The sequence below is a fragment of the Macaca fascicularis genome, chromosome Y (assembly GCF_037993035.2).
Source record: "Macaca fascicularis isolate 582-1 chromosome Y, T2T-MFA8v1.1".
Classification (NCBI taxonomy): Eukaryota; Metazoa; Chordata; class Mammalia; order Primates; family Cercopithecidae; genus Macaca; species Macaca fascicularis.
In genome coordinates, this window is record NC_132903.1 from 465,659 (window position 1) to 487,500 (window position 21,842).

The 21,842-nt window shown below is 54.2% G+C and overlaps 1 protein-coding gene across 1 annotated transcript; it reads left to right on the plus strand.

Moving 5' to 3' along the window:
• The first annotated feature begins 69 nt into the window (after positions 1-69).
• Positions 70-16,349, plus strand: LOC102123940 (SHOX homeobox). Its single transcript, XM_045383697.3, has 5 exons — positions 70-466; positions 4,096-4,304; positions 9,914-9,971; positions 10,093-10,181; positions 13,638-16,349. The coding sequence occupies exons 1-5, from the start codon at positions 184-186 to the stop codon at positions 13,881-13,883; spliced, it is 885 nt and encodes a 294-aa protein (XP_045239632.1). The 5' UTR covers positions 70-183; the 3' UTR covers positions 13,884-16,349.
• Positions 16,350-21,842: the final 5,493 nt, after the last annotated feature.

Genomic DNA, 21,842 nt, shown 5'->3' on the forward strand with positions numbered 1-21,842 from the left:
GCAGCGCACGGGGGGGGGGGGCTGGGCGAGGTCGACGCGTATAAATAGTGAGATTTCCAATGGAAAGGCGTAAATAACCGCGGTGGTGATCCACCCGCGCGCACCGGGCCGTCCTCTCCGCGCGCGGGGAGACGCGCGCGCACCCACCCGCCCCGGCTCGTCGCCAGCCCCCGGCCCCCAGCCATGGAAGAACTCACGGCGTTTGTATCCAAGTCTTTTGACCAGAAAAGCAAGGACGGTAACGGCGGAGGAGGAGGCGGCGGCGGCGGAGGCAAGAAGGATTCCATTACGTACCGGGAAGTTTTGGAGAGCGGACTGGCGCGCTCCCGGGACCTGGGGACGTCGGATTCCAGCCTCCAGGACCTCGCGGAGGGCGGCGGCCACTGCCCGGTGCATTTGTTCAAGGACCACGTAGACAATGACAAGGAGAAACTGAAAGAATTCGGCCCCGCGAGAGTAGCAGAAGGTAAGCTCGTCTGCGCGCCGGCGGCTCCGGGGGGCCCCTCCTGGGGTTCGGCGCCTCCTCGCCACGGAGTCGGCCCCCCGCGCGCGCCCCTCGCTCTGCACATTGGCGGCGCTCGGATCGCCAGGGTAAGGCCCGGGCCAGCCAGGCTTTGCCTAAGAAAGAAAGGAAGGGAGGAGAGGACCCGGCCGGAGACGCGGGGAAGGCTCCGGGAGACCCGCCAGGGGTGGTGGGTGGGAGGTGTCGGGGAGGGGGGGACCCAGGGAGGGTCGGAGCGGGGGCCGCGGGGGTGGACTCCGACACGGGAGGGTCCCGGGCTGGGGTGGATCAGGCTGGGCCGGAGGGCCTGAGATTTCTTTTTCATTTTTTCCTTTTTTTTTTTTGAGATGGAGTCTCGCTCTGTCGCCAGGCTGGAGTGCAGTGGCGCGATCTCGGCTCACTGCAACCTCCGCCTCCCGGGTTCAAACGATTCTCCTGCCTCAGCCTCCTGAGTAGCTGGGATGACAGGTGCCCGCCACCACGCCCGGCTCATTTTTGTGTTTTTAGCAGAGACGGGGTTTCACCGTGTTGGCCAGGCTGGTCTCGAACTCCTGATGTCAGATGATCCACCCGCCTCGGCCTCCCAAAGTGCTGGGATGACAGGCGTGAGCCCCCGCGCCCGGCCTGGGGCCCTGATTGCTTAGGATGTGGATTTGTGTCTCTGCCTGCCTGGCTTGTATTTACGGTGCCCCAGACGCAGAGAGGAGCTGTCTCCACGCGCCTTCCCAGCGCTCAGCGCCTGCCCGGCTCCCCCAGATCGCGGGGAGACTCGAGGCTGCGCGGTAGGAGACGGGAAGGCCCCGGGTCAGCTCGCTTCTGTGTCCTTTAAGGAACACTTTCTACATATATATATATATATATATATATATATATATATATATATATATATTTTTTTTTTTTTTTTTCCTTTGAACCTCGAGACTTGTCTTTGGTGAAAACTGTTTGGATCCATCTAATCCACTCCGGCGCCCGCAGGTGGCCGGGGATCTGGATGGGGCGCGAGGGGCCCGGGGAAGCTGGTGGTTTTCGCGGCACGTCCTTCACTCAAGGCTGTCAGAGCGCAGCCGGTTGTGCGGGGGGCGCAGACCGGGCCCCGGGGCTCCCCTCTGGCCGTTCTTCCTGAAGCCCCAGGGGCGCATCGCCCCGTGTTGCAAATCAAGGAGTAAGAGGCTCAGGCAGAGGGTCTGGACCTGCGGATCGCTGTGCAAAGACTGGGCGCCGTACGTCTTAAGAATAAAATGGGCTGTAGCTGTGTCAGAGGCGCAGCTGGAGACGGCTATAGGAGTGTCTATCCCGTTTCCGGTACAAACAGGCAGAAAATCGAGTCTGGGCTTTGGCTGATACCCAGAGTTAAGCTGCGAGGGTGCATCCCCCAAAGGTAATTCTTCCTGAGACTCTGGGGGGCTGCTTGCTCTCCCGGACCCTATATCTTGGGTGTCGAGTGGCACCGTTCTAGGGGAAACAGCCTTGCCCTCGTAGGATTGACCAGATCCTGCTTCCCGAGGTCCTGACTTTGTCAAAGCACAAAGCTGGCTACGGTTTACAAAGCAGTTCCCGGTTTCCCACCGTCTACGAGGCAGGAGCTCGGCCTGTCTTATCTTAAGGGGTCGTCCCTGCACACTGCTACGGGGGGCACCCAGCGCTTTAATTCATATAGAGAGAGTTGGCCTTGCTGGACCCAAGGCTGGCAGCGACTGGAGGGCCTGCATTTAATTTAAGAGGCTGTGCAGTGCGCAGCAGGCCGGTTCTGTGGCGTTGCTTTTTGCCTGTCCTTCCCAGACACTGATTTCCTCTTCTCGCCTCCTCTCTCTTCTCCCCCTGGCCGTGCACCGGGGAGAGCAAAGTATCCTCCAGGTCTTTCCAAAGGGAGAGGAAAATAAAGACCAGGCCAAGGACCCAGGGCCCCAGGAGAGGAGACACAGAGAGTCCCCGCTACCCTTTGCCCTTGGCTGGGTGCGGAAAGACCGCCGGGGCAGGACTGCAACCCGTCCTGGTATTTCTTCATCAGATCCACGTTAAGGGGAGGTCGGAGGGCAGGGGAGATGCTCCCCGTGGGAACCTAGAGTTTTTGGGAACAGCGCGTCCCCGCTGAGCCTGGGATCCCGTGGCTTTTGCAAAGCCTGCCCACGCTTGAGGACTTTGAAGGCCAATTTGTCAGCTGGGCTCCATTCCTGGCGTTTTCAGACTGAGAGAAAGGAAGCAGGGAGAGCCGGGGCCGTCTCCAGGAAACGATTCACTTGGGGGAAGGAACGGATTGTTCTTACAGGCACGTGCCTTTCAGGAGGTGAAAGAAAATGTGAATTACATGTTGGGATAAGTGTCTAGGACTGAATCCAGCTCGGGGTGGTGGTGGGGGGGGGGGGTGGGGGGGCCCTGGCGTGGGTGGTGGAAGGAAGGAAGACAGAACAGGGTACTTGCATTTACCCTGTTCCCTTGTCGACACGTTGGATTTGTCAGCTTTGCAAGGTTCTTGGGCGCAGTGGCTTGTTGGAAACTGTGTCCAGGCTGAACTTCCAAATGTCAGCCCCTTACCCTTGGCACCAGGGGACATGGAATTAGGGCGTGGGGTGCTTTTAATCTGTGCCCAGCAGGCCCGAGATAGGAACAGAGGGCCGTTGGAGATGCCACTTCCACCAGCCCTGGGTTGCAGGGGAGCGAGGCAGACACGTTTTATTTAAACCCCGGAGCTTGGTCAGGGGCGGAATGTCTAAAAAATTGGGAAGGAAAGTCTTTTCGCCTGGAAACGCTTGAGGGTTGACTTTTCAGCCCTTCTGACTCCCCCCCCCCCCCACCCCCTGCAAATACAGACAGGTCACCATTATTGGAGACGAGAAAGTGCCATTTTTGGCACCCTCGTGGGGTGGGTGCCCAACCGCGCGCGTGTAAGTAACTGGGAAGGAAAGATTTCGGTGCACACGGTTCACCCCCAGACGCGGTGTTGCATTCGGGTACTCGGATGCGGTTCTGCTGTGCTGGTCAGAAATAGGCTCCGGGTAGGGGCTCCCAGCTCCGGCAAATCCCAGAGGGACCCCCAGCCCCGCTGCGCTACAGCGGTGGCGATGGCGTCTCTCCGTGGGTCTAGAATCTGCCACTCGCCCCGGGCCCTCCCCGTGTCCTTCTCGGGCGCCCCGCGCGGGGACCCCGCCGTTTGCAGTTCTTCCTCAAATTCTTTCCCTTAAAAATAGGATTTGACACCCCACTTTCCAAAAAAAAAAAAAAGGTTAGGTTATGTCAACAGCGGCGAAGTGGATAATTGAGGAAACGATTCGGAGATGAGACCAAGAAAACGACGTTCCTGCAAAGCCCAGGTTGTTGGGAAAGAAGCGAGTCTTCTCTCCTCGGCTTTTGCCTTGGGGACCCCACGCAGATTTTGCGTAAATGCGCATTGGTTTTCGAGGCCCCCCCTTTCCACCAAAGGAGGCACGAAAGGGTTCGCCACGTTGCGCAAAACCGCCCCGCACTGCGCGCCAAGCTGCCTGCGCGGAGGACCCCGCGGGCCGTGCTGGGGGAGGCGGGCGCGGGCGGAGGGGACCCGGGGAGCCTTTGGCGAGGCGCTCCCGGCCTCAGCCCTGTGCCCTCCGCCCGCCACGCAGGGATTTACGAATGCAAAGAGAAGCGCGAGGACGTGAAGTCGGAGGACGAGGACGGGCAGACGAAGCTGAAACAGAGGCGCAGCCGCACCAACTTCACGCTGGAGCAGCTCAACGAGCTGGAGCGACTCTTCGACGAGACCCATTACCCCGACGCCTTCATGCGCGAGGAGCTCAGCCAGCGTCTGGGGCTTTCCGAGGCGCGCGTGCAGGTAGGAACCCCGGGGGCCCGGAGCCATGGCCTGGTCCTCGGGAGCGCACGGGGCCCGCGTACAGCCACCTGCGCCCGCCCGGGCCGCCGTCCTGTTCCCGGAGCGCGGGGAGGTTGGGGTGTGGGGCGGGTTGGGGTTCCTGGGCTTTTGGAGACGCCTGAGGCCTGGAGGATGGGGTCATTGGATTCGTTTGCACCAAAGGCAAACAAATATACACACATGTATGTGTTAGACAAATAACAGATAAATATATATGCTGTATAAATATATATAGTATAGATGATATAGATTTGATTGTCCTTGGTGCAAACAAACCCAGCGAACGCGTATATGGGCCCCCTGATTCCCTTCGGTTCCCGTGGGGTTGGTTCTGGGAACCAACACATGCAAAGAAAACTTTCCCTCGGTTTTACTTTAGGAGAGGAAGCTACAGATACGTTTCAGGCAGAGCGTTTTACAAGATCTTTCATTTTAAAAAATGTATCTGTTGGCCCCTGATTCCCTCGCGTCTTCCCGTGTGGTTGCATTGAAAAGGCTTTTGCGTAGGATGAACGGAGAGGGGTGCGCTCTGTTCCTAGGCGGTCAGAAATAGGGTCCTCTCCTTCCTCCTCTTTTAGCCCCGCTGTTTCTGTCTCCGTCCTCCCCTCTCCAGCCTTGTCCTGTGTTACACACCCTCCCCTCCTCCCTCCGGCTCTGGGGAGCGCAGGAGCACGTTGGGCATCTGGATGAGCGCAGACCATTAGCGGGGCACGGGGGCTCCCCAAGGAGCGCGCTAATTCACGGTGTCCCATCAGACCAGGCACCAGGGGCGGGGTGGGGGGGCCTTGGGTGTGCGCAGAGGGACTCGCGGGCAGCGGTTTCCTGGGCATTGTAAACATTCAGTTAAAGGTATGAATTTAATTTTCTGGGTGCTGGTGGGAGAGTCTCCAAATGGCTTTTTTTCCAGCCCCTGCCTGACAGGGCAGCTTCCCCTGGAAGGTCAAGTCCTCTAGTGCTTTCTCCTGGTTCTGGGCAGGACAGAAGGGCCGAGAGAGAGAGAGAGAGAGAGAGAGAGAGAGAGAGAGAGAGAGAGAGAGAGAGAGAGTCAAGATCTCCGGACCCTGGGGAACCCGTTCAAAAATAAATGAAATTAACATTGCCGACCAGGGAGAGACCGATTACAAAGCCAAAGGCGTTCAAAAGCAAAGACACCAGCCGTTCAAAGCCCAGTCCCGTAGGATTGGTTATGAGATCAACACATTTCAAACATCGCTTTCCCTGGATTTTTGCTTAGGAGACGAAGGTACAAATGCATTTGATGCAGAGCGTTTTACAAGATCTTTAATTTAAATATATACGTATACACACACAGACATATATATATTTATATATAATATATATAATATATAATATATATATTAATATATAATATATATTATATATTATATATATTTATATATATTATATATAATATATGAAATATATAAATATATTATATATAATATATATTTATATATAAAATATATATAAATATATAAATACATGTATAATATATATATAAAGATATATATATATATTTATGTTTTGGTCCCTGATTCCCTTCGCTTCCCGTGGCATTGGTTATCCAGCCACCCCATTCAGACACAAAACTTGAGCGGACGAAGATACACGTGTGTTTGATGCACGGTGCGTTGTACAAGCTCTTTCACTGAAAAAATATAGTTTGGCTCCTGATTCTCCTCCGTCTTCCCATGTGGCTGCCTTTAAAAGGCCTCCCTGGGATCCTGAGGATTCAATAAACACTCCCCAGGCCTCTTGACTGAGAACCGTAGTCCCCCCACCGCCAAAAACAAGATACTGCCCAAGACAGGGAGATGCTTTGGTGATTTGGAAGGACCGTGTCCCTTCTCAGGGCGTCTGCGGCCTCAGTGAGGGAAGGAAGCTGTATCAATAGAGGGGTTTCCTCGCTGTCCACCCCTCTCTCAGAAGATGCATTGGACGGCCCGGTGTAAATTAATGAAAAGATTAAAGTTTTGCTAAAGGGGACACATCAAGTTTATGTCATCTCCTGGTGTGTGTTGTGCCTGGGATCCGTCAGTGTATCCCCGGCCCTTGATGTACTGTTTCTATAAAAATAAATTACTTGTAATTGAATTCCACACTATTTCTTTCCGTAGTCTATTACCGACTCGCACCTCAGTTCAGTTGCAGAGAATTGGTGGGTGGGGTGTGTGTACAGACCCCGAGAAGGCCCTAAAATAAAGACAGATGGGGGAGAAGCCGGGGGTTATATGGACTCAGGGGTCACATGAAAATTTAACGACGGTAAATAATAATAAAAACAAACATGGGAATAGGATAAAATACATCATTTTCTCTCTCTCTCGCCGCAGGGAAAAATCATCGTAGGGTAAAGGCGGGCAGGCCTTGGAGTCGTCATAAAAATCAATTAGTTCAAACACGGACGTCCCGTGGAAGTCGTGATGGTGGAGGGGACGGGGACGGGGGAGGGAGAGAAAATGAACTAGATTTTAATCCCGTCTCTTCGTGAATTGTTGGATAATCTCTTTCAGGACAGCCCGTCCCGTGCTGTGAGCGGATAGAGTTTCCATTTAGGGTGGAAATTTGCTGTAAATAAATTGAGCATCCGATGGAAGCTGTTCCCGATTAACCTTTTATTTTTAGCGTCGCCCCTGCAAAGTCACATCACCCAGCTGTCAGGGTTCTAATGGAAACTTATGAGACCACGGCGAGGGGCGGGTGGTAATTTAATTACAACAAATATCTGTGGGTTTATGGCGCAGAGCTAAATTAAATGTCATTATTCACTGTCTGTAATGGAAATCAAAAGGACATCGCGTTGCGGGCGTGGGTGAAGGAAAAATCAGCGAGCGGTCCCTTAATGAAGAAATAACTGTCTAAACCAGTGTCACACACTTCACTTACCATATTCAGGCCTAATTGGAATTGATCGTGAATCACTCCAAGACTGATTTATTAGCACTTAACGCGGCAGCTAATTCATCACTTTTATTCTTCATCATCTTTTTTTTTTCCCCCCCTCCCCGTGTTGAACGAGGCTTTCCAGGTTTCAGTAGGATTTTGTTTTTGTTTGTTTGTTTGTTTCACCAGGATTCTGTTTTTGTTTGTTTGTTTGTGTTTGTTTCAGTAGGATTTTGTTTTTGTTTGTTTCAGTAGGATTGTTTTTGTTTTTGTTTGTTTCAGTAGGATTCTGTTTTTGTTTGTTTGTTTCAGTAGGATTCTGTTTTCGTTTGTTTGTTTCGGTAGGATTCTGTTTTTTGTTTGTTTGTTTGTTTTTTAAACGCCCTGCCAGAGGCTTTAGGGGGTCCGGCTGGCTTCCCGGACCGTGTACGAGGCAGGTGGAGAGTACTGGGAGCATCGACGGACACACTGGCAGTCACTTGGAGGTGGGGGTCTGAAGTGACTCTGGACACAGACTTTGGAAAGGGGGAGAGAGCGATTGTTTGTGAATTTCAGTCTCAGCCGCAGGCCGGGACCTTTTTTTGGGGGAGGCGATGAGGCAGGATGTGACTTTGCTGGGACACAGGATAAAGTTTTCTAGGAGCGCTGCAGCCCCCGGGAGGGCCCACCTTGGAAGGTGGGCGGGAGGCTCTGTCTTGGGTTCCAGACCAAATGCATGTGGCCGTTGTGTAGACTCCCGGGTGCAGGTGCACCGGCTCCCCCCGGGGCCCTGTGGACCCAGCACGTGTTTTGCTCACAACAGTGTCTGTGTGAATTATTTGTCTTGGGCGGTGACTGCCGTGTCCGTCAGGGTGCAGGTGGAGCTGCCACAGAAAGCCTGTTAGGAGGAATGAAGCGACTCAGACTGTCAGGAAGGTGGCCGTGGGGGAGGGGATGGGGAGGCGTCCAGATTACCAGGCCTAGGCTAAACTCCTTGTATTCCCCAGCTGGTCTGTCTGTGGAGGAGGGGACTGTCAATACTGGGAGAGCGGTGGGGGCTTGTAGGAGGTGACAGGGGACGGAATTCGCCCCCAAATATTAACATGAGACCTGTGAGAATTTCTCCAGCCTCCGGAGGGTCCCCGGCTCTGTTGCACTCAACGTCTTCATAGCTTCCCCCAAGACTCAGAAGTCCTCAAAGTGACAGAACGCCCCTATATGGCAAAGCCTGCTATCCTTGGGGTTCCTCTCTGGGATGTTCGTAACCCTTGGCCATATGAGTGGGACCCCTTCAGCTCCCCAGGGCTCCCAAGGAGGCCGAGGAGGGCAAGAAATTTTCTGGGCTTGGTGTGTCCAGAGTTAGATTGGAGAAGGGGCTGGATTTGGAGCCCTTTGGCCATCTGGTGGCCCCTCTACCTTGGTGGCTGAAGTCTGCAGGTGGCAACTCGCGTTCTCCTACAGGGTGTACAGAATGCTGGAAAGCTCCAGAGTCCACTTCCACTGTCTCAGAACTCACTTGTTCAACTTCAGTTCATCAGTGATAATGGACGGGTCTCACTTAGGCAGGGCAGGGAGAGCTTAACATTTTCCAGTTCTAGGCCGGGTGCGGGTGGCTCACGCCTGTCATCCCACCACTTTGGGAGGCTGAGGCGGGTGGATCGCCTGAGGTCAGGAGTTCGAGACCATCCTGGCCAACATGGTAAAACCCCGTCTCTAGTAAAAATACAAAAATTAGCCTGGCGTGGTGGCGGGCGCCTGTAGTCCCAGCTATTTGGGAGGCTGAGGCTGGAGAATTGCTTGAACCTGGGAGGAGGAGGTTGCAGTGAGGTGAGATTACACCGCTGCACTCCAGCCTGGATGAGAGAGCAAGAGTCTATCTCAAAAACAAAACCGGATTTCCGGTTCTAGGCCGGGATTCAGGCTCACACCTGTAATCCCAGCACTTTGGGAGGCTGAGGTGGGTGAATCACCTGAGGTTAGGAGTTCGAGACCAGCCTGGCCAACGTGGTAAAACCCCGTCTCTACTAAAAATACAAAAATTAGCCTGGCGTGGTGGCGGATGCCTGTAGTCCCAGCTATTTGGGAGGCCGAGACTGGAGAATTGCTTGAACCGGGGAGGTGGAGGTTGCAGTGAGCCGAGATCACACCACTGCCCTCCAGCCTGGATGAGACAGCAAGAGTCTGTCTCAAAAACAAAACAAAAAACAAAACCCAATTTCCAGTTCTAGGCCAGGATTCAGGCTCACGCCTCTCATCCCAGCACTTTGGGAGGCCGAAGTGGGTGGATCGCTTGAGGTCAGGAGTTCAAGACCATCCTGGCCAACATGGTAAAACCCCGTCTCTACTAAAAATACAAAAATTAGCCTGGCGTGGTGGCGGGCGCCTGTAGTCCCATCTATCTGGGAGGCTGAGGCTGGAGAATTGGTTGAACCCGGGAGGTGGAGGTTGCAGTGAGCCGAGATCACGCCACCTCACTCCAGCCTGGGTGAGAGAGCGAGACTCTGTCTCAAAAACAAAAAAGAAAAATCAAAATACAAAAAAAAAGCAAAACCCAGTTTCCAGTTCTAGGTAGCCAGTTATGCAGGGTTGGAGACAGAGGGGCGGTGAGGGACTGGGGACCCCCATCGGTCGCTTCTGGACTAGGGCGTCCCTGGCGAGGCTGGGCTGGGCGCGCAGGGTCCCACATCTCTTTCTGCTTCCCCCACAAGGTTTGGTTCCAGAACCGGAGAGCAAAGTGCCGCAAACAGGAGAATCAGATGCATAAAGGTGAGTGTTGGGACTGGGGGGACCTGGAGCTGGGGGCGCCTGCTTGAGGATGGATGGGGGGTAACGAGGTGCTGGCTGCACCCCGGACCACCACACTGACACCTCCTCCCTTTCGCCACAGGCGTCATCTTAGGCACAGCCAACCACCTGGACGCCTGCCGGGTGGCACCCTACGTGAACATGGGAGCCTTAAGGATGCCTTTTCAACAGGTAGCTTGGTTTTTCTTCCTCTGAAGATCCCCAGGGACCCGCCACCCCCTCCCCTTTCCCCTACTTGCTCGCCCCTCCCTGCCCCTGCAGACTTCTCAGTTGACCCCCAGAAAAAAAAAAATCAGTGGCTTTTCCAAGGAGGTATTTACAGGCACCTTGACACGTATTAAATCAGGCTGGGCCCGGCGCGGTGGCTCAGGCCTGTCATCCCAGCACTTTGGGAGGCCGAGGCGGGTGGATCACCTGAGGTCAGGAGTTCGAGACCAGCCTTGGCCCACACGGTGAAACCGCGTCTCTACTGAAAACACAAAACGTAGCCGGGCGTCGTGGTCTGCACCTGTCATCCCACGTACTTCGGAGGCTGAGGCACGAGAATCACTTGAACCCGGGAGGCGGAGGTTGCAGTGAGCGGAGATGGCGCCGCTCCACTCCAGCCTGGGGGACAGAGTGAGACCCCAGGGCTCCAACTCAAAACAACAAAAAAAAATCAGGCTGTTAAAACTCAGAGACCTTTTGGGAAAGTGAACACACACAAGCCCAAAGGGAAATCTTAACAAAAACCAGAGGGGTGACAAGTCCCACTCAGTCAGGCCCCCCCCCCACCACCTGGCTTGCTGTCTGGTTAAGAACGGTGGGGGATGCCTGCGCCTGGATACCAGAGATGGGATACGCATCCACTCCCTTTTCACCACCACCCCCGAGTGTCCGAGGGTCTGGGGCGTCTGCCTGGACCCTGGCCCCTGGCCCGGGCTCTGCATACCCTCCTCAGCTCCCCGCTGACTTTGGAGTGAGCAGCAGTTTGGGTTCCCAGCGTGGATTTGCGGCTTTCAGGGAGTGTCCGGGGGGGGGGGTCGGTCGCGGAACCCAAGCGTCCCAAGGGGACCCCCTGCTCTGGTTTAGTGTGGGGGTGGCATGGGGGGAAGCGGGAAACTGTGTGGAAGGAGGGGTGCACCGTCCCAGGACGAGAGAGCGCAGCGCCCACGTGCGCCCTGCCGGAACGCAGCCCAGCGCCTCTGCGCGCCCCTTCGGTCCCTAATCTGGGGATCGGGACCATGCGGGAACGGAGTTGGGGGGCTCTGGCAGGGCGGACGCGTGGCCTCTGTTCTTGACCGTTTGATCCCAAGGGGACAGCTGGGGTTTGTATTTGGGCGCGTGTTTGGCGAAGGGCTGCAGGTACCACCCGTCTGGCCGCAGCCTCTGCTGGCTGAGGGTGCAAAGGCTTGGGGGGGGTGGCGGTGGGGAGTGGAAGGTCTAAAAGCCTAAATCATAAATTAACGACTCAGAAATGGACCCCGAGCGCTGGTCGCCACGAGCTATCCAGCTCTCCATGGCGCAGGCCCAAAGGAGACCGGTCCGCATCCCTCCGCGGTTCTCCTCTCCTGGGACTTGGCCTCGAGGTGGGGGAAGGGGCCCACTTCTTCTTGCCGACGGCAGGACCCAGTGAAATTAGGCCGTTGGAGGCCTCAGGCCTGCCTGGCTTTGCGCACCGGAGCCTTGGGGACCTGGTGTCCCGGGAGAGCCTTGGGGACCTGGTGACCCGGGAGAGCCTTGGGGACCTGGTGACCCGGGAGAGCCTTGGGGACCTGGTGACCCGGGAGAGCCTTGGGGACCTGGTGTCCCGGGAGAGCCTTGGGACCTGGTGACCCGGGAGAGCCTTGGGGATCTGGTGACCCGGGAGAGCCTTGGGGACCTCGTGACCCTGGAGAGCCTTGGGGACCTGGTGTCTCGGGAGAGGCTTGGAGACCTGGTGTCCTGGGGAGAGCCTTGGGGACCTGGTGTCCCGGGAGAGCCTTGGGACCTGGTGTCCTGGGGAGAGCCTTGGGGACCTCGTGACCCTGGAGAGCCTTGGGGACCTGGTGGCCTTGGAGAGGCTTGGAGACCTGGTGTCCCAGGAGAGCCTTAGGGACCTGGCGTCCCGGGAGAGGCTTGGGGACCTGGCGTCCCGGGAGAAGCTTGGGGACCTGGTGTCCCGGGAGAGGCTTTGGGACCTGGTGACCTTGGAAAGGCTTGGGGACCTGGTGACCCGGGAGAGCCTTGGGGACCTGGTGTCTTGGGAGAGCCTTGGGGACCTGACGTCCTGGGAGAGGCTTGGGGACCTGTTGTCCCGGGAGAGCCTTGGGGACCTGGCGTCCCGGGAGAAGCTTGGGGACCTGGTGTCCCGGGAGAGGCTTGGGGACCTGGTGACCTTGGAAAGGCTTGGGGACCTGGTGACCCGGGAGAGCCTTGGGGACCTGGTGACCCGGGAGAGCCTTGGGACCTGGTGTCCTGGGGAGAGCCTTGGGGACCTGGTGACCCGGGAGAGCCTTGGGGACCTGGTGACCCGGGAGAGCCTTGGGACCTGGTGTCCTGGGGAGAGCCTTGGGGACCTGGTGTCCCGGGAGAGGCTTGGGGACCTGGTGACCTTGGAAAGGCTTGGGGACCTGGTGACCCGGGAGAGCCTTGGGGACCTGGTGTCCTGGGGAGAGCCTTGGGACCTGGTGTCCTGGGGAGAGCCTTGGGACCTGGTGTCCTGAGGAGAGCCTTGGGGACCTGGTGACCCTGGAGAGCCTTGGGGACCTGGTGTCTTGGGAGAGGCTTGGAGACCTGGTGTCCCGGGAGAGCCTTGGGGACCCGGTGGCCTTGGAGAGGCTTGGGGACCTGGTGTCCCGAGAGAGCCTTGGGGACCTGGTGACCCGGGAGAGCCTTGGGGACCTGGTGCCCTGGGGAGAGGCTTGGGGACCTGGTGTCCCGGGAGAGGCTTTGGGACCTGGTGACCTTGGAAAGGCTTGGGGACCTGGTGACCCGGGAGAGCCTTGGGGACCTGGTGTCCTGGGGAGAGCCTTGGGACCTGGTGTCCTGGGGAGAGCCTTGGGGACCTCGTGACCCTGGAGAGCCTTGGGGACCTGGTGACCCGGGAGAGCCTTGGGGACCTGGTGTCCTGAGGAGAGCCTTGGGGACCTGGTGACCCTGGAGAGCCTTGGGGACCTGGTGTCTTGGGAGAGGCTTGGAGACCTGGTGTCCCGGGAGAGCCTTTGGGACCCGGTGGCCTTGGAGAGGCTTGGGGACCTGGTGTCCCGAGAGAGCCTTGGGGACCTGGTGACCCGGGAGAGGCTTGGGGGCCTGGCGTCCCGGGAGAGGCTTGGGGACCTGGTGGCCTTGGAGAGGCTTGGAGACCTGGTGTCCCGGGAGAGCCTTGGGACCTGGTGTCCTGGGGAGAGCCTTGGGGACCTGGTGACCCTGGAGAGGCTTGGGGACCTGGTGTCCCGGGAGAGCCTTGGGGACCTGGTGACGCGGCACAGCCTTGGGCCAGGGGGAAGGAGCACAGTCGGGTGTGGGATGGTTTCCAGGGCTGGAGAAGGGGCGACGCTCCCTAGGGGAGAAGAGGCACGTTGTGGATTTCGGGGGGGGGTGGTTGGGACGGGGGAGGCCCCCCAGACCCCAGCCTGAGCGCTCACGCCACCGGGTCCGCTCCTGCAGGTCCAAGCTCAGCTGCAGCTGGAAGGCGTGGCCCACGCGCACCCGCACCTGCACCCGCACCTGGCGGCGCACGCGCCCTACCTGATGTTCCCCCCGCCGCCCTTCGGGCTGCCCATCGCGTCGCTGGCCGAGTCCGCCTCGGCCGCCGCCGTGGTCGCCGCCGCCGCCAAGAGCAACAGCAAAAACTCCAGCATCGCCGACCTGCGGCTCAAGGCGCGGAAGCACGCGGAGGCCTTGGGGCTCTGACCCCGCCGCGCAGCCCCCAGCGCACCCGGACTCCCGGGCTCCGCGCGCCCCGCCTGCACCGCGCGTCCTGCACTCAACTCCGCCTGGAGCTGCTCCGTGCGCCCCGGGAGCTCCTGCAACAGGCCTGGGGAGGAGGCTCCCGGGACCGTCCACGCGCGACCCTCACGGAGACGGTGCAGAAGGCGGAGCGCGTGAGCGGCCGTGCGCCCTGCTCGGGCCTCTCCAAGGCTGCCCGTGCGTCCTGGGAGACCCTGGAGAAGGGTCAACCCTGCCTGGCTGCGTCTTCCTCTGCTCTACCCTATGCATGCGGTGAACGACCCAAAACGTGTGGAAGATCCTAGAGTCTGTGAACCTGCAAAGATCCCGGGGCTGGTCTCCGATGAAAAGGCCGCGTGTCTTCGTTGCCAATGGTTTTCTTTACCTCCATATACTCCTTCCTTCGTCCCAAGAGCTGTGTGGATTTGAATGTGGACTTTGGAATCCCAGGAGGCGGAGGGGGCCGGGCTGTCCTCCCACGGCCCCCCCCCCCCCTCCCCCAGCATCCCAGAGGCAGCAATAAGGGAACAGTTTTGTGGCTGGTGTGGCTGAGGACGTGAACCGGGGGGACTTGGAAGGGGAGGGGAGGGAGATTCGAACCTCCCACGTTGTGACTCCCACGTTCCGAGGACCACGATGCTGATGCTGGTGACCACGTCTGGTCCCACCTCACTGGGAAGAGTGGGGAGGCCTGGTGCCCTCGAACGGGCCACTTGACACCTTTTTCCAGTATTTGCTTCCCTCACTTGACTGCGTTTTGTTTTTTGTTTGTTTGTTTGTTTGTTTTTGTTTGGGATTTGCTTTTCTGCTGTTTTACAGAATTCAGACGCGTCATGACTCGCCCGAGAGACGGACGCGCCGTTGGAATCCTAAAGCAGCATTAACTTTAATAACATGGAATGACGTGCAATACTACATAAAGATAATAGATTAAAAAATAATAATAATAGTAAGAACCGTAAGGCGTTGCCTCTTCTCGCAGCGCTGGCCGCCCTGGCCACCGAGGGGTCCCGTTGCACAAATCATGAGTGTGGACATCGCCCTGGGCCCGGTGCAAGGGTGGGTTTGTGTGTCTAAAGGGGATGAAAGGGAGCAGAGGATATAGTGCCTGAGTATCAGTTTGGTACCTGAGCTGTTGTGTCTGGTTGGGAAGCGTCAAAGTTAGGGAGAGATCCAGAGACTTTCAAGGTTTTTGCAGACGTAGGCGGTTCCAGGTTTTTGTCTTTCTCTTCTACTCCATCTTCTGCATCTGGCCAGTTTCTTCTTTTGTTTCTTCTGTTTTCTTTTTTGTTTGTTTGTTTGTTTGTTTGTTTTGGAGACAGAGACTTGCTTCGTAGCCCAGGCTGGAGTGCACTGGCTCCATCTCCGCTCACTGCAACCTCCGCCTCCAGGGTTCAGTCTCCCGAGTGGTAGCCGGGACTACGGCCATAGGCCACCCACGCCCGGCTGATTATTTTGTGTTTTTAGCAGAGACGGGGTTTCACCGTGTTGGCCAGGCCGGTCTCGAACTCCTGACCTCAGGCTATTCTCCTGCCTCAGCCCCCCCCAAGTAGTTGGGATGACAGGTGCACCCGCCACCCACGCCCGGCTAATTTTTTGTGTTTTTAGCAGAGATGGGGTTTCACCGTGTTGGCCAGGCCGGTCTCGAACTCCTGACCTCAGGGGATCTGCCCGCCTGGGCCCTCCAAGTAGTTGGGATGACAGGTGCACACCACCGACGCCCGGCTAATTTTTTGTATTTTTAGCAGAGACGGGGTTTCACCATGTTGGCCAGGCTGGTCTCGAACTCCTGACCTCAGGTGATCCACCCGCCTCGGCCTCCCACCGTGCCCCCTATAGTTTTATAAACAGCAGATAGCAACTTGTCCTCACCGCCGGCATGGACTGGACGGTTGCTTGAAATGACTCCACCAAGAACATCCAGAATGTTCTGACTGGTTTCCTGGGAACATAGCAAAGGGGTTTGCTGACCTCCCAGAAGAGTTTCATCTGCCTGATTTGCCTCCGTCACCCGGGCCTGTCCAGAGAGAAACGATATGTTCTCTCGACCTTTACTAACGTTCGGTGGCCAAGTCTCTTATTTCCAAACCACCTTTTGCCTCTTTCCGGATTCGACCTTGGCCGTTTTTCTTTCCTAACGTCTGATTGAGATACTTCTCCCTGAGGTGGGGCTAAAAAAAAAAAACCTAAAAACCAAAAACGAAACTTCTTTTTTTTTTTTTTTTTTTCTTCCACATGACACTTTCTATCTCGTCACGAAATGTAGACACATTTGGACGCATTTCATTTCTATCTTCGGATACTCCTTACACACATACCAAAAGGCCCCTTCAACGTTTTTTATTTCAAAATGTTAGAACTGCTGTAAAATGAGAGAGAGAGAGAGAGAGGGGGAGGGAGAAAAAAGAATGCAAATTAAATATTTTTCAATCAGTTGCAAGTTCTTTTTTTTCCCAGACGTTAATGGCATTAGAAAGTTTGTCTCCTTTACGCATTTTTTTTTAAGCTGGAAATTTAAAAGAAAGCGAGAGAGAGGATTTTATCGTTCAGATGAAATTTGTATCTAAAAGAGGAATTGCATTTTGAATATTTGGGAAGCAGGTTTTCGTTCGTCGGAGTGTGTAACCCTCAGGAAAAGGGGGTTTGGGAAGAGAGGTGTACGGCCCTAGATATATTTTTTTTTTCCCCGAAAAAGAGCTGAGTAATTTTGAAAAATGGAAACATAACCATCTGTCATCATTTCCTCCGGACAAAAACTCACTCCCCGTGAGGATGTAGACACACGTCTGGTCCCTGTAAAATCTGAACTTTTCTTTTTAAGAGACGGAGTCTCACTCTGTGGCCCAGGCTGGAGGGCAGTGGTGCGATCTCGGCTCAGCACAACCTCCGCCTCCCGGGTTCAAACCAGATTCTCCTGCCTCAGCCTCGCTGGGATTACAGGCACCTGCCACCAGGCCCAGCTAATTTGTTTTTGTATTTTTTGTAGGGTTTCGCCGTGTTGGCCGGGCTGGTCTCAAACTCCTGACCTCAGGGGATGCACCCGCCTCGGCCTCCCACACTGCTGGGATGACAGGCCTGAGCCACCGCACCTGGCCTGTGTCTGAACTTGTAAAAGGCACCGTCCACCCTGCTGGGACGCTTGGGCCTCCGGGCCTGCCAGGAGGAGGCCTACGTGTTTTGGTTTGATTTAATATGGAAAGAGAGCCGAGCTTCCCCCTCACGAATGGGCCCCCAAAGCAGAGCAAACCCACAGAACGGTGCGGGGAGGACACTCGTGTCTGTCCAGACCGGCGGCCTTTGGCTTGTCTCCTGCGAGAGAAGCTGGGTGACTTTCTGTGGGGCTGGATCAGTGGCTCCTGGATAAGGGGGACGCGTGTGCTGGTTTCTTTTTTCTCCCCGAAACTCCAGGATGGAAGGAAATGAGAAATTCGGCTTGGACTGTGACCAGTCCTCACCACCGACGCCCTCTCCTCTCCCTCCCTCCTTCCTTCCTTCCTTCCTTCCTTCCTTCCTTCCTTCCTTCCTTCCTTTCTTTCTTTCTTTCTTTCTTTCTTTCTTTCTTTCTTTCTTTCTTTCTTTCTTTCTTTCTTTCTTTCTTTCTTTTTCTTTCTTTCTTTTTCTTTCTTTCTTTTTCTTTCTTTCTTTTCTTTCTTTCTTTCTTTTCTTTCTTTCTTTCTTTCTTTTTCCTCTTTCCTTCCTTCCCTTCCCTCTTTCTTTTCTTTCTCTTTCTTTCTTTCCTTCTCTTTCTTTTTCTTCTTTCCTTCCTTCCTTCCCCCTTTTCTTTCTTTCTTTCTCTTTCTTTCTTTCTTTCTTTCTTTCTTTCTTTCTTTCTTTCTTTCTTTCTTTCTTCTTTCTTATTCTTCTTTCCTTCCCCTTTTTTCTTTCTTTCCTTCCTTCCTCTCTCTCTTTCTCTCTTTTTCTTTCTTTCTTTCCTTCCTTTCTCTCTCTCTTTCTTTCTTTCTCTTTCTTTCTTCTTTCTTTCCTTCCTTCTTTTTTCTGTTTCTTTCTTTCCTTCCTTTCTCTCTTTCTTTTCTTCCTTTCTTTTTCTTCTTTCCTTCCTTCCTTCCTCTTTCATTTCTTTCTTTTTCTTCTTTCTTTCCTTCCTTCCTTTCTTCCTTCCTCCCTCCTTTTCTTTCTTTTTTCTTTCTTTCTTCTTCTTTCTTTCTTTTTCTTCCTTTCTTTCTTTCTTTCTTTCTTTCCTTCCCCTTCCTTCTTTCCTTCCTTCCTTCCTTTCTTTTTCTTCTTTTCTTTCTTTTCTTTCTTTCTGTCTCTCTCCTTCCTTCTTTCCTCTCTTTCTTTCTTTCTTTCTTTCTTTCTTTCTTTCTTTCTTTCTTTCTTTCTTTCTTTCTTTCTCTTTCTTTTTTCTTCTTTTTCTTCCCTGTTTCTCTTTCTTTCTTTCTTTGACGAAGTCTCACTCTGTCGCCCAGGCTGGAGTGCGGTGGTGCAGTCTCGGCTCGCTGCAACCTCTGCCTTCCAGGTTCAAGCGACTTTCCCTGCCTCAGCCTCCCGAGGAGCTGGGATGACAGACATGCACCACCACGCCCGGCTACTTTTTCTATTTTTTAGTAGAGACGGGATTTCGCCATGTTGGCCGGGCTGGTCTCGATCTCCTGACCTCAGACGATCCACCCGCCTCGGCCTCCCCAAGTGCTGGGACACGTTTGCCTGAACGTTCAGTGTGGAAATGGCTCGTGTGTCTCCCCACAGGATGTGAGACGTTGAATTTATGGGGTGGGCCTACGTTGGCGGTTCCCGGTGCTTTTTGCTGGAAACAAGGTTCTATTCAAAGTCAACATTGGTTTCCCAGTGGCTTTCGGCTGAGCTCGCTGTGGCAAAGCCAGGAATATCGCCGGGATAGCGAAGGGGGCTGAATTTCCTCGTAACGTGATTTCAGAGAGAGAGAGGGTTTGGTTTGTGAGATCCACGGGAGCCCCGGCCCGTGGAGAGGAACACGTTGCTGTGGCCAAACTGAGCCATGTGGGGTTGAGCCCTGATACGTATGTTCCTTCCCCCCCACCCCCACCCCCGAAAACTTGGCCAAAGGGTCCGTGGAGGGTGTCGGTCGCACTTCCTTCTTCGTGTGAGCGTTCTGGTCATGTCTATCTCTGACACATCCACGTTTCTCTCTCTCTTTTTTTTCTCTCTCTCTCTCTCTCTCTGACGACAAAGCACCCAGAGGAGAAGGGATTGGATTTATTGGATGTGGGGACTGGATTTTCTTTCTCCGGTCGCCTCTCTGACGGGTGCCTACTTTGCAAAGGTCTGTTCCCGGGAACTGGCAGGAGTTACCAAAATGCACCTTGTCTGGTGGGGGTGGGCTGGGGGTACAGCTGTGATTTAACAATCAGGGGCGACAGAGGGCCCGTGGCTGTGGCCTCGTTCTCCAGCACCGGGAACAAAGAGGTGGGACAGAGTCTGTGTGGCTGTGCGACTGACGGGGAAACGGACCACACCCAACACCCGTGTTTCCAGTGACAAACCCGGTGGTCCGACGGGCTTGGCGTCGCTCCCGTAAGCAAAGGAGGCCTTTTGGCTCGTCCAGGGACGCTCTGTCGCAGGAATGGTCCGTCCACCCTGCCGAAGCCCAGCCAGGCTCCCACATGGGCCTCGCAAGCCCGAGTGTCTGTTTTGTGGGCCTTGCTGCTGTTCTCGGCCACGTGAGCACTCGGGAGCGTCTGAGGACTGTGTCCAGCCTGGGCACAGTTGTGGGCGTTTCACCCGGACGAAGCCGACACGGATTTCAGGTTGGTGCCAAGCTCCGGTGAGGATGGAAGGAAAACCTCTAGGTTTCATGCTGACCTTTCTAACGTTTTTTTTTTTTTTTTTTTTTTTCTCTAAGAACAAGGAGAATCGTCCAGCTCCCTCCTCCAGCGTGGAGGAGGACGCGCGGCGGCCACTCCAACGGCACACATTTTAGAATTTTGCTTTTGCTGCTTCCAGCTTTGGGAGGTCTGGGGAGGAGACAGGCTTTAGGTGGACACGTTTGACATTCAAAAAAAAAAAACAAAACAAAACAGAAAACAATAAAACTGGTGCCTAATTTATGAAAGAGAATTCGCTTAGTGAGCGTACGCACGTGGATGACGGGATGCCACGTAGACGTGCTTTATGGAAATTTGATATTTAATGAGAAACCGGTGAAGGAATGTAGAGACTATCAGGTTTCAAAGCTATGAAACGTGCTATGGATTGAAAGGGGATCGTTTCACGAATTCAGCCCGTCGTATCTGCAGGTCCGGTGGGAAGGAGGCGAAAACCGTCCCCTGCTTCTTGCTTTGAGATGTATGTGGATTTCTTATTTATTTTATTTTTTTTCCCCTGGGTTGGAAATTCGTAAATATGTCCTATTTTAATTCTGTGGAGTGTAAATTTGACATTGCCTGGCATTTATTTTTATATTTCTGAAACCTGTTCCTCTTTACTTCCCGCCCCCCCCCCCCAATTTACGAGGAGCCCGTTACGATTTACGACATAGCGGGCGCGTCCGGGTTACGTAGACATCGACAGATAGTTTCAGGGATTGCTTCACATGAAAAGAAAAATCACACGCCGTTTCCCAAACCAACAGTCTTGACCTTTGTTAGCCTCTGATGTTGTTGGCGGGCGGTGATGGGGATGAAAAAATAAACTAAAAATAAAACACCCTGAGGTTTTTCGGCGACACCGTCACGCTCCTAAGGTTCCATTGTAGCAACAGACTGTATTTTGTCAGGCCCCGTGGTATGAATGTACATCTTGTAAAACTGAGATATAAATAAACTTATAAATATTTGTATTCCAGTGTTAAAAAAAAATTGTCAACTCTCCCCTGAGGACAGACTGATTGGGGAAAAAAAAAAATCCTGAGTCGTTGGCCGTGGCTAAAAACAGAGCGTTGTTCTGGTACCAGCAGCCCGGGGTGCTTTGTGCATTTCTGGGGGGTACCTGGTGTGACCACCCTTTACCGAAACGTGCCTTCCGGCTTCTCAGCCACGTTCACCCAGAAGGTGGCAAAAAGCAGGACAAAAAAGCCCTGATTTGAATCAAAAGAGTGCTGGGAACACAGCAGAGGTGCTTCTTGTGGACTTTATTTCATTAATTAACGAATTTTTTTTTTTTTTTTTGAGGCGGAGTCTCGCTCTGTCGCCCAGGCTGGGGTGCAGTGGCCGGATCTCAGCTCACTGCAACCTCCGCCTCCCGGGTTCACCCCATTCTCCTGCCTCAGCCTCCCGGAGTAGCCGGGATGACAGGCGCCCGCACCACCATGCCCAAGGAATTTTTGTATTTTTAGTAGACATGGGGTTTCTCCATGTTGGCCAGGCCGGTCTCCAACTCCTGACCTCGGGTGATGCACCCGCCTCGGCCTCCCAAAGTGCTGGGATGACAGGCGTGAGCCACCGCGCCCGGCCGGTGATACACTTTTTAACTTCTCTTTTGTTTCAGTTTTCAGACAGTGGCACGGATTTTCCAGCATGGTGTAATGATGATGGAGTCATTTTTGAGACAAAATAATTAATAATAATAATAATAATAATAATAAATGGAAAAAGAAATTGACTTTTACAAACGACAACTTTTTACATTTTTAAAAAAAATTTTTGGCTTCGCTTTTTCTCAAATGGAAAAAGAAATTGACTTTTAAAAACGACAACTTTTTACATTTTTTTTTTTTAATTTTTGGCATAGCTTTTTCTCAAATGGAAAAAGAAATTGACTTTTAAAAACGACAATTTTTTACATGTTTAAAAAAAATTTTTGGCATAGCTCTTTCTCTCTTTCTGTAAAAGGACGTTGATGATTGGATTTGGCCGGCCCGACCGCTTCCCAGCTGTGATAAAAAACACATGTGAGCTGGGAGGGAAGTGGGGGGAGGGACAGAGCCTCGCACACACACAGGTTCAGGGTTCCCACCACGGCGGCAGGGTGTGCAGGGGCTGGGGACGC